At 51.5% G+C, this 12064-nt stretch overlaps 1 protein-coding gene across 9 annotated transcripts in view; it reads left to right on the top strand.

Moving 5' to 3' along the window:
• RIMS3 (regulating synaptic membrane exocytosis 3) overlaps positions 1-11208 on the top strand; it is a 34562-nt gene extending 23354 nt beyond the window's left edge. For all 9 annotated transcript variants that reach the window (XM_082447135.1, XM_082447130.1, XM_082447132.1 and 6 more), the window contains 5 exons: positions 3692-3833; positions 6796-6908; positions 9460-9561; positions 9891-10030; positions 10737-11208. In XM_082447135.1, the coding sequence (XP_082303261.1) occupies positions 3692-3833; positions 6796-6908; positions 9460-9561; positions 9891-10030; positions 10737-10949 (710 nt within the window). In that variant the 3' untranslated portion in view covers positions 10950-11208. The remainder of the gene's footprint in view (positions 1-3691; positions 3834-6795; positions 6909-9459; positions 9562-9890; positions 10031-10736) is intronic.
• The last annotated feature ends 856 nt before the right edge of the window (positions 11209-12064 follow it).

The following is a 12064-nucleotide window of genomic DNA, read 5'->3' on the forward strand; positions in this document are numbered from 1 at the left end:
TGCCAAATGTCAGAGCAGGAAGGGGCCCTGGGGATCTGGAGATCCTCTGGTCTGATGTACTCATTTTATTGATGAGGCATCTGAGCCTGGAGACGAGAAGGCACTTTTTTGGAGAAGGACTTCAAATTGGCCTTCAGAGATACACCCTGTCATTTACTAGCTGGGAGACTTGGGCAAGTTACTTCACCTCTCTGAGCCCGCTTCCTCATTTGTAGAATAAGGACAATAATGCCTTGCTGTGTTGTCCAGGGGATTGAATAAGATAGGATGTGTAAAGGTACCCAGCCTCTTGCCTGGCACGTACTAGACACTTGGTAAACTGTTGGTGTTATTATTACCCATGGGGACACAGTAGGGCCAAAAAAAAAGTGACTTCTCTGGCCTCCACAGCTCTGCCCCTTGCTTGTAGAATACTCCTCTCCTCTTCATAATTACTTGTCCCCATTTTGTTCTCCCAGGCCTTGAGGTTGCCCGTGTCCCAGCTTAAAGCGCCATCCTGGGTCTGGCCTCAGAGGGAGGTATGGGGCCGATCACTGTGGGCATTGGCCCCGGAAACTCTGTTCTGGGATAAGATCCTAGCAGGGTGACCCTACTGCCCCCGGTGGGATGGCTCAGTTCCCTGCAGGGCGGGGCTGTGTGAAGTGGGGAGGAACTCCTCTCCAGGACCCAGTCTTCTGGGCTATGAGTCTGCCCTTCCCAGGTCCTCCATACTGCTCATTGGCTTGAGCCCCACCCATCCTATCCTCTTTGTTTCAAAGCCTGGTCTATTGTGCCAGCCTCCCCTCTAGTTCCCCTGCCCTCTGCCTGCCCCTTCCATCTTATTCCTTATGTTGCCCTAGAATTGCCTTCCAGAAACTCACCCTGAAACTTTAGAGGACTAGTCCTGGCTCTAACTCCTCATGGGACCTTGGTAGAGTCACTTTCCCACTGGGCCTCAGTTTCCTCTTCTGTAAAATGGAGCTTAAAAGGCTGTCTCCCAGCTTCCTTCTAGATTTAACATTCTTTAAGTTGTGGGAGCAGAGAGGAAGGTGGGGTCAGATCTTTGGGCTCCCAGGACACAGGTGGGTTCTGGCCTGGCCTTAGGCTGGGTCTACACAGGGCCATCCTGGGCTGTCCTTGCCTTTGCCCAAATGGAGCTTCTCTTTTCAGTACCAAGGACAGTGGCTCTCCCCTCCTAGTCTCTGGGCCCTGGACCAGGCTGGGGCGAGGGCTCAGGATCATTCCAGGAGATCCCATGGGGAGTGCTGCTGGAGGCTGTGTTTTCCTCTCCCTTGTTCATGGTGGGACAGATGGGATGGTCCCTGGAGTCTTTTGGTCTCCAAGGACCACAGAATTATTGCAAGCAACTTGGTCCAGTTCTCTAGGGAGAGAGGCTATATGAAGTTACTCCCCAGATCGACAGAGTTCAGAGACTGGACAGGTATGAAACCAGTAGAGGAATTTTCTCTGAGTTTGCAAGACCTTCCTCCTCACCCAGAGACATGGAACTTAATCTCTGCTGAATCACATCTCAAAACAGTGTGGAGTTGGTGGAGGGGAGTGAAAAGTAGCATATCAGTGAACTGGGAGTCAGTGGGCCTAGGGTCTAGCCCCAGCTCTATGGGTGCTTGGACTTTAGGTTCCCCATCTGTGAAATGGCATTTCAGGATTCTGTAACTTCCCTACCCAGTGGCTCACAGTAGGTTGGCCAGATCAAAGAAGGTAAATTTTCTCCCAAATGGGTCAAAGCTTTCCTAAGCTCTAGAAGATGGGGGATTGGGGTCACGAGGTGGTGAGGCTCTGACTTCAGCTCAGGGTGTATGTTGGGGGGGTTTGAGGAGAAGGAGGGTGAAGTGTGGCCCCCACAGGCCCTTCTGTCTTCTAATTGGATTAGAGGGGATGTGGCAGTTAGGAGCAAGGGACAGGGCAAGTCCCCCCCACCCACAATTATTGCCCAGCCCTCTGTGTGTGCTGGGTCACACACCATTTGTGGGTTTGCATCTATGTGTGTGATTGAGCGGATGGGTTCAGCTCCTAGTGTTATTATGGTGTGAAGGTCACATGTGTGTGGCACACTGTGTCATGTGTACGTATGACTAAGACTTGGTAAGACCATTTGTGGCTGTGTGACTGTTATATGAACATACACATGACCTTGTATGTGAGATCACTGTATAAACATTATGTGATTGTTGGCACTCGTGTGTGTCTGCTTATGCCTGTGTGAAAGAAATATGCATGAGCTAATAAGACTCTGTGTGTGTGGGGGGTGTGTGTGTGTAAGAGAGACAGACACGTTGATGGTCTCACTGATTCCTGGGTAGTAGCTGTTCCAATATCCCAGAAGCTGGGGTGGTTTCAGGGAAGACATTCCTCCTTACAGCACCCCACTCCCAGTCCCCCCATCCCATCCTCTCAGCCTTTCCTCTCCCGATGGGACTTCCTGAAAGATAAGTAGGGCAAAGCAGGAGGAATAAAGTCCCCCTTTTCCCAGACTGGGGTCTCGAACGTCCCCTCCCAACCCGCCGTTGGGTGTTAGTGGGAGAGGGAATTTCCAGGATAACCAGCTCCCCCTTCCCTGCTGCTTTCAGGGGCTGTGCTGCCTGCCTCACCCTGGCCTCTCCCCATCCCTGTAAGCAACTCCACTCTTAATTTGCCTGGACCTCTAACCAGTGACAGCAAAAGACTCCTTTGGTATAGTCCCTATCTGAGCGTCACTTCCCTCCCCATCAAGCGCCTCAGGCAGCCAAGCTTCAGGAGGGGAAGTCCCTGAAAACCCACAACCCATCTTCTGTCTGCCCCCCCCGCCCCCCCCCCGCCCCCGCCAGGCAGAGAGAGCGTCTAAAGGGACCACACTGCAGTGCTGAGGAGGTTGCCATGGAAACCCAGGCAGGATGGTGCGCTGCTAGGAGAGGCAAAGTGCCCCGTGTTCCATGCAAGGCTGAAGAGGGGACCTAGGGGTAGAGGGCCCCCCGAACAGGAGCTACAGAGACACTGGGGGTGAACTCTCACCACACAGCTTCTGAGGTTCTTCTGCAGACCTCTCCCTCAAAGCCAAAGTCAGTTCAGGTCAGCCTAGGAGTCTCTCTCTCAGTCTTATTTTTCTAGTGGCTTCTCCACGTCTCCACACACATGCCCCTCCACATTCAGACCCACCTTGAGAATGGGTGTTAGTTTGCCAGTGGTCAGGATTCACATGGGTTTGTTTGTTTTTTATAGGACCTGTGAAGTTATCACAGAGGTGGGTTGTGATGTCTGGGAGTGACAGGGTTCAGGAGAGTACCTGGAAGAGGAAAAGCAAATCTGGAAATTCCAGAGAAGGCAAACTTTCCAGAAGAAGAAACTTAACCCTTTGGGGCAAGGGCTGAAATTGAGTGGCAAGGTGTGGGTCAGGGGAGCCTGGCAGGAAGGAGACCAAGGGTGGAGGGCTGCAGGGCTGAGCGCTGCCTGCTGACTCCCCACCCGTAGCCCCACCATCTCCACTCTGCCTCCAGCCATCCTTCTAGTCTGCTTTGTCTGCGTCACTGCCTTGAGCAGGGCCAGGGGTCAGGCTGCAGACCGGCTCTAGAGGTCATCTCAGCAGCGGCCCTGTCTCCAGTCAGAGCCCTGCCTATCCTGCCCCCTCCCAAGAGGATGACTTTAGCAGTGATCTCGGAGAAGCCTCCTCAGTGATCTGACCTGTTCCTTGTCTGTGCTTCGGGGGGTGTCACAGAGGGGGCCACCAAGAAACTGCGCAGCAACATCCGGCGGAGCACGGAGACGGGTGTTGCCGTGGAGATGCGGAGTCGGGTCCCTCGCCAGGGCAGCCGGGAGTCCACGGACGGGAGCACCAACAGCAATAGCTCCGATGGCACGTGCGTTTAGCCCACCCCCACCGTGTACCCACCCTCCACCTGGGTCCTCTGGTCACAGGCACAGGGCTGGAAAATCTGCTTGCGTTTCCAGCCCAATTATCTGAGTTCCTCTGTATCCCCGCCTCCCTCTGTCCCCCTCCCCTGGACACCCGCTGCCTGGGCCCCAGTCTTCCTATTGCTCTGGGCCGGCCTCTGTTTCCCATCAGAATACCCCAGTGGCCCAGGAGCAGTTCATCCCACCAGTATGTTTCATGCCTCCCACCTCCCAAGACCTCCATACCATCCTGCTCCAGAGGAAAGGGTTGGAAAGGAAAATGGGATCCTAAAATCTTTTAAATCTGAAACAGTTGTTACAGCTCAGCTGAATGGAGTTCTCACAGGTGGACTTGCTTGGAGCTTAGGGCAGGAGTTTGGACTAGATCACTGTTTTTCAAACTGGATGATGACTCACAGGCAGGAAGTAAAATCTGTTTAGTGGGTCAAAACCAGCATTAGAAAAGGAAATAGGAAATTCAGATGTATCCTATGGAGGAAGGAAAAATTACCTTGTGAACTTTTCAATAGATAGATGTATAGATGCACGTAGGTCTATGACGTTAAATGTATTTCTTACATATGCATATGGGTTGCAGTCAAAAATTTGAAAGTCTCTGGGTTAGATATTCTCTTGGATCTCTTCTAAATCTATGAAATGATGGTTATATGATTAAGATTTTCTGAATCAGCTTCATCAAGGCCCAATGATTTCAGGATTCTGTGGCTATATTATTTAAATTCTATGATCACGTGTCTTGCTACTATGCCTGCTTCTATGAATGTGAGTAGCTGCTAGGATTTACCATATGCAGAATGGCACTTCAGATCAGTGCCTCTTACTCTGGGACCTACCAGCCACTATCAGGCCAAAAACAGTGTCTCATTTAATACAACAACCCTGAGGGATGTTGGTACTACCATTATTTCCATTTTACAAGTGGAGAAACTGAGGCACAGGAAGAGGGTATGGTACCTTTCCAAGGTCACAGCTATTAAGTGGTGGTGGAGTTAGGATTTGAATTAAGGACATCTGACCCTAAAACCTTTTTTCACAATCTCCACACACTCTATACTAAGCTCTTGAAATTCTGTGACCTCAAGAATCTACATTTCTTTTTGTTATAGTTGTTATCCTTTCTCTCTTTCTTTTTTTAATTGAAGTATAGTTGATTTACAATATTATGTTAGTTTCGGGTGTACAGGAAAGTGATTCGGTTATACGTATATATGTGTGTAGATATATATTCTTTTTTGATTCTTTTCTGTTAGAGTTTATTACAAGATATTGAATGTAGTTCCCTGTGCTATACAGTAGGTCCTTGTTGTTTATTTTTTAATATAGTAATATGTATCTATTAATCCCGTATTCCCAATTTATCCCTCCTTCCCTCTCCTTTGGTAACCATGTTTGTTTTCTATGTCTGTGAGTCTGTTTCTGTTTTGTAAATAAGTTTATTTGTACTATTTTTTAGATTCCACATAAAAGTGATATCATATGATATTTGTCTTTCTCTGTCTGACTTACTTCACTTAGTATGATAATCTCTAGGTCCATCCATGTTGCTGCAAATGGCGTTATTTCATTCTTTTTTATGGCTGAGTAATATTCCATCATATATATATATATGATATACATATACGTGATATATATATATCACATCATCTTTAACCATTCATCTGTTGATAGACACTTAGTTTGCTTCCGTATCTTGGCTATTCATTTAACCTTTTCAGATCCCATTATCCTAAAAAATGTGATATTAGGCTATTGCTGACTGTGGCCAATAAAAATGGATGGGCCTTGAAGCCCCTTCCTGGGGTGTGAAGGCTGAGCCTGGTAGAGGAGAGACACAGGTCCTTTCCAATAAGTGTATGTAGCCTGTCTCCCCTTCCTGCCTGTCTCTGGCCAAGGGGGCCTCAGGCCAAATGGTCCAACAGGGGATTGGTTCTGGGACAACATTTTCTCTCTCTAGGCAGGAGCCTGGGCTATTCTAGGAGATCTTAGAACTTTCTTTGGTCCACTGTAGCCTCTGGGCAGTTCTGGGCCAGCCCTCCCTCACCTGTCCTTTCTCTGCTGGCCTCCCCGGAACATCTAGGCTTGAGGACATGCAAAAGTAGCACATTTCCCATGATGATCACACCAACAGACGCAATAACTGCCGCTGATTGTTTCCTGTTTGTCTGGAACTGCTCCTGCACCATCTGCCCTAATCCTCACCATCACCCTGTATGAGTTGGGTTTCATCTCCGTTTTGTAGGCAAGGCAAGCCTCTTACCGTTTGGAGCCTCTGTTGTCTCATCTGTAAAACTGGATAATAGCTCCTGCCACCCACAGTGGTGGTAAGGGTTAAATGATACAGTGGAGCGTTTAGTGCGCTGTTGGCATCTGGCCAAATTTCAATCACTGTCAGTTTTTTCTGTTACTATTTCCAGGCTCCCCACAGCCATGGGCCACCCACCATCACTTGTCATTAATCTCAAACCTGAAATTGTGTTATTTTGGTCTCAGTTGCTGTTTTGGATACCACCTCACATTATTGACTTGGATTTCAAACTTATAGTCAACTCAAACTCAGTTCTTAGAACTTGTTCCGGGCATTGTAATTTCTGGCCTTTGTCTCTGGTTCTTGGTATTAACACCCTCTGGTGAGGATGCAAGTGTCCAGCAAGCCCTGCCTTTTCAGGGTCACCTTAGAAATTCTGGCGCTTGAGGATTAAATACCATGATTATGTGTGTTTATTAGTCTCTTTTCTCAGGTGGCATCAAAGTATTTTTCTTTAATGTGCAGAGCTGAACAGTTCTGTTTGACCCCAGCCACAGTAGAGGGGAGGTTGAGGCACAGAGGGAGTGCCCAGTGCCCCAGGGGCAGAACCACTGCGTCCCGCCATCCAGATGCCCTCACGCACCTCACGCCTCCTTCTCCAGGTTCATCTTCCCCACCACCCGGCTTGGAGGTGAAAGCCAGTTCAGCGATTTCCTGGATGGCCTGGGACCAGCCCAGATTGTCGGGCGACAGACGCTGGCAACGCCACCAATGGGTGAGTCTTCTCAAGGGCAGGGTGAGTGGGGCAACGGCAGCCACGCAGCAGAAAGGGTGAGCTCAGCGGGGGCCCTGCGTGATGCGATGCAAGCAGCAGAAAGGAGTCCTCACTCGGGCTTTTGTGCCAGTGAGGAGGAGTCAGCATGCACTCCTCAATCCCTCCCGCAGCAGAGAGGAAAGGGGTTCCAGCCTTTCTCTGCCAGCCGCCCTGCAGCAGCTTTTCCAGCACATTCCCTCCCTCGCATCACCACACACTCACCCACTCTCTCACCGCCTACTGTGTGCCCCGCTGTGCTAAGTGCCAGGCATAAAATGGTGAACAAAAATCATCATGGCATTGACATCCATGGAGTCTGCTCCATCACTGATTATCTGTGGGACCTTGGCCAAGTCACATCCCTTCTTTGAGCCTCGGTTTCCTCATCTGTGAGATGGGAATAATAATGCCTGCCGTAGTTCTGCGATCTAAAGACAATGTATTGAGTCCCTATTTGATGCTTCGCATGAAATATTTCATTTACGCCTTAGGAACTGTGTCTTATTTGACTTGTTACTTCTAACAGTGCCTGACACCTAGAAGACTTTTAGTAATTTTCTCATCCTTCTTCTCTGCAGCTAGGAAGTACTCCCCACAGTCTATTCTTGGTCCTTTTAGCTGCAGTTCTGGCTCCCTCCCTCTCTCTCTCCCTTAGATCCTGGTTGTGTTGGCTTCAAGCAGCAACTCCCAGGCTAGCTTCCCCAGAGATGCCTCCTCACCTCCACCCTTCCTTCCCCATCAGTCTGACCTGAGCAGTGTCTGACCCAGACGTCTGCACTCAGCCCTCACATAGACAGTGTCTAACCTTTGACCTCACAGCAAATGAGGAAGTTGAGTGCAGACAGCCCTGCTGTGAGCCATGCGGTGGAGCTGGCATTCCATTCCAGGCCAGGACTCCTCCCACTGTACTGCCCTGTCTTCCTCTAAACTGCTCACACAGGAGCCTTTGTCTGCTGGAAGAGGGGTCCACAGGGACCCTCAGAGGGTGAATGTCAGCTCCCACTGGGCTCTTGGGTGGGATTTGGCTAATTCCCAGCCCTTGCTTTCAGACTTTTTTTTTTTTTTTTTTTTTTTTAATTTATTTATTTATTTTTGGCTGTGTTGGGTCTTCGTTGCGGTGCGTGGGCTTCTCATTGCGGTGGCTTCTCTTGTTGCTGAGCACAGGCTCTAGGCACACGGGCTTCAGTAGTTGCAGCACGCAGGCTCAGTAGTTGTGTCTCATGGGCTCTAGAGCACAGGCTCCGTAGTTGTGGCACGCGGGCTTAGTTGCTCAATGGCATGTGGGATCTTCCCGGACCAGGGCTCGAACCCGTGTCCCCTGCATTGGCAGGTGGATTCTTAACCACTGCGCCACCAGGGAAGTCCGCTTTCAGGCTTTCAAGGGCCTGGATAGTCTGCTTTGGGCCAAGGGCTGGGAGGCAGTGAGAGGAATCAGCCACTTCCACAAGGCTAATACGCCATCACAGCCTAGAACACTTGTGTGTGGTGCCCCCTGGTGTCCTAAACTGGGAAGGACCGGTTTGCCTTGGCTCACCTTGTTAGGGATGTTACAGTGAGACGTGGAGATTAATTCCTGAGACCTCCCCCTCCCTATTCCCCATGGGGAGGTCAGGAATAGCTAGAGGGAGAGGGATGAATTCCAGGATGTCTCCTGAAAGTCATAAATCTCCATCTTCCAAAGTGTGCAAATACAAACAGTTGCATGACGGCTCAGAGAATCTAAAATGGGTGGCTAAACCCAAAGTCTGGCCCATTTTAGTTTTTCTGCATCAGGCTTATGATTCTGCACCCCTTTGAAGGACGTCCCAAGTGACTAGTGCAGAATTACAAATTCTGCTAACCTGTGTCAAACAAAGCCAAGAGTTCTAGAAGTCAGACGACTGATATGCCTCCACACACAGAACTTGCCCCAGCTGGATAATCCATCTTGTGGGGCACAGAGAGGAGTTCTCACTCTGTGCTCCCGGGACATCTGCCACCTCCCCCCCCCATCCTTTATCAAGGGTACGAGCAGGCCCTCATTTCCAGGACGTGCCTCGTGTCCTGGGCAGGCTTGTATCTCAGCGTCTCTCCAAACTGATATCCTTTAAATATTTGTTTGATGTTTACTTAGGGGAGTGGCTGATGACAACTGTGTAGCAGGTGAAGAAGAGCCACTGAGCCCACAGCCTCCCCTCTGTCTTCCTGATACAGGAAGCTCTGTGCCCAAACTTGCTATTCTGCTCAGTGAAGCAGAACACCCCTCCACCGCCCATAACCAGGCTTACATTTGTTGTTCCCCAAACCGGCCCCTTGAGGGTCATGCCTCCATCCCACCGTAAGGGCCCTATCCAAGCATTTCTCAGCTGCTCTAAAGTGGTCTCCCGAGAGCAGCTCCGGCGCATACAGTTTTGTCCATCTTGTGCCCTTTCCAGTGGTGGAACATCCTCTGCAGACTGGCGTGCTGCACGGTGGCTGGCCGGCCTGCCCCTTGGTCTGGCTCTGCCTGAACTGTCCCTCTTCTCCCTTGCAGGGGATGTGCACATTGCCATCATGGACCGGAGCGGCCAGCTGGAGGTGGAAGTGATTGAGGCTCGGGGCCTGACCCCCAAACCAGGCTCCAAATCCCTCCCAGGTGAAGCAGAGCAGCTGGGAGAGGGATTGTGGAAATGAGGTCCTGCCAGGGAGGGATATACAGCTGAGTTCTGGGTCTAGAGAGTCCCAGCTCCCCACTGGCCTAATCGGTATTCTCAACACTGGAGTCACAGATTGCCTGGAAGGCCAGTGAGTGGGGGCGGGGGAGGGGAGGACGGAGGAGTCGGTGTTGGAGCCCGTCTCTCCACCTGCTGTCCCCTGGTCAGCTCATCCTGCTCCCCTCCAGGATCACATGGAGGCTAGGGGATGGGGCGGGCCACAGCAGTTTCCCCTGGACACCTCCCCGTCATGCTCTCTTCCATCCCTCAGCCACCTATATCAAGGTTTACCTGCTTGAGAACGGGGCCTGCTTGGCCAAGAAGAAGACAAAGGTGGCCAAGAAGACCTGTGATCCCCTGTACCAGCAGGCTCTGCTCTTTGACGAGGGGCCCCAGGGCAAGGTGCTGCAGGTGAGTGTCATGGGGCCAGTGGGGCGGGGCCACTCTCAAAGACTGTGATTTAAAATTTGTCTTATTTATGATTTATCTTGTGCCAGACGCCTTAAATATGCTTTACCCATTTTTTGTTACAACCCGGTGAAGGTGTTTTTGCTCCCTGTTGATTCATAAGGACACCAAGGTTCGGGGGGATGACTCGATTGCCCCCAGGTTGCACAGCTGGTAGGTAGAAGCAGGGTTTGACCACCATCTTCTTCCACCTGGTGCTAATGTTGATTGTCCCACTGTGATCCAGCCGCAGAGCGGGAGCTGTGACCCAGGTCCTGGACTCTCAGTCTGCTGCCCCCTCAGGAAGGTTGTCACCTGGGATGCTGGGAAGCTCTGGAAGTCAGAGGTTCTGATCCAGCCACCAATTACTGTGTATCTTTGGGTTAGTTAATTAACCTCTCTGAGATACATTTCCTTTTTGTGGAAATAATAATACATAGCACCTCTACCTAGATGGTTGTAACAGTTGAGATAACGTATATAAAGTCTGTAGGGTCGAGCCTGGCACACCTTAAGTGCTCAGTAAGTTGCTGCCCAAAGTCAGTGTGAGTTTTGCCTCTCTCTGTCCCATCTGTGACCTGGCAAAGCTTCTACATGGTTCCTGGGCCCACTGCACAGCCCTGGAGTTGGAGACGTGGCTCAGCTCCTCTCTCTTCCTCCCCACTGGCAGGTGATCGTCTGGGGAGACTATGGCCGCATGGACCACAAGTGCTTCATGGGCATGGCCCAGATCATGCTGGACGAGCTGGACCTGAGTGCCGCGGTCACCGGCTGGTACAAACTCTTCCCCACGTCCTCAGTGGCAGACTCTACGCTCGGCTCCCTCACCAGGCGCCTGTCCCAGTCCTCCCTGGAGAGTGCCACCAGCCCCTCATGCTCCTAAGGACCTCAGGAAGAGGCCTGGATGCAGTGTGGGAAGGGGTGCTGCCACCCCCCGTCTCCTCCCCTGTACATAGTCTTCACGTCTTTCTGGACCCCTTGCCTTGCTGCATGCCTGTTGGCTACTGGGCCTGTCCCAGCTGGCAGTGGAGACTCTAGTATGTGTGCGTGTGTGTTTGTGTGTGTGTCTGTGTGTGACCATGTTAGATCTGTTCCTTTGTCTGGGTGTATTTGGTCTTAGTGACTATATGGGCTGAAATCCATGTCTCTCTGTGTCTCGTTGTAAAGAAACCCAAAGGAGAGTTGCGTGGACAGGACTCCCCTTGAGTCCAGGGGTGGAAGTGGGAGACGCAGCCATTGGTCCATCCCACCTGGTCCTAGGCTCAGGGCAGAGCCTGCGTGTCCCCGCCTGTGCCTGTTCTTGGTGGTCCCTGCTTAGTTTTCTGTCTTGTTCTTTGTTCCACCTCTGCCTCTCCCAGCGCCTCTGCTCTTTTTTGAGGAATGTAGCGTCCACTGCAGCTGGCCACACCGAGGCCCCTCTGGGAACCCTGACACCCCTCCTCTTCACTGAGCACTCCGGCTGCTCTTCCCACCGAATGCATCCACAGCATGTAGCATCTCACCTAGCGCCCTGGCCAGGGCTCTGGGGGGCAGACGATGCTGGGAAGCTGAGGGCTTAAAGACCGCTTTCTCCCTCGGGCTGGCGCCACCTCCTTCCTACAAGTGAGATTCAAGGAGGTGTCAGTTCCCAGGGTTGCAGGCCAGGTACCTTGGAGGAAAGTGCTGGTACCTCCCTTAGAATTGTTCACCTCCTGTTTCCCTCCAAGCCTCCTCACCTGCGACATGCCAAAGGAGCTCTCCCAGTGGACCCCAGATGGTGTGGAGTGGACGGTCTTGACATGCAAGAGATTGACCTCATAGGGATGTTACCTGCCAAAGTGGGCAGCCCCTGGCGGCACCTGTGTCCATCCCAGGCCCTGAGGGTGGCCCTGTGCCCCTCTGGGCTCGTCCTGGAGGGGCCTGGCTTGTTGAGGATGTGCCCAGGGCAGGGATGCTGGCAGGAATGAGGAGGGCTGGGGCTGACTTGCTCTGAGAATCCTGTCCAACCTTTGGGGATTA

The sequence above is a fragment of the Balaenoptera physalus genome (genome assembly GCF_965194825.1).
Source record: "Balaenoptera physalus genome assembly, chromosome: 1".
NCBI lineage: Eukaryota > Metazoa > Chordata > Mammalia > Artiodactyla > Balaenopteridae > Balaenoptera > Balaenoptera physalus.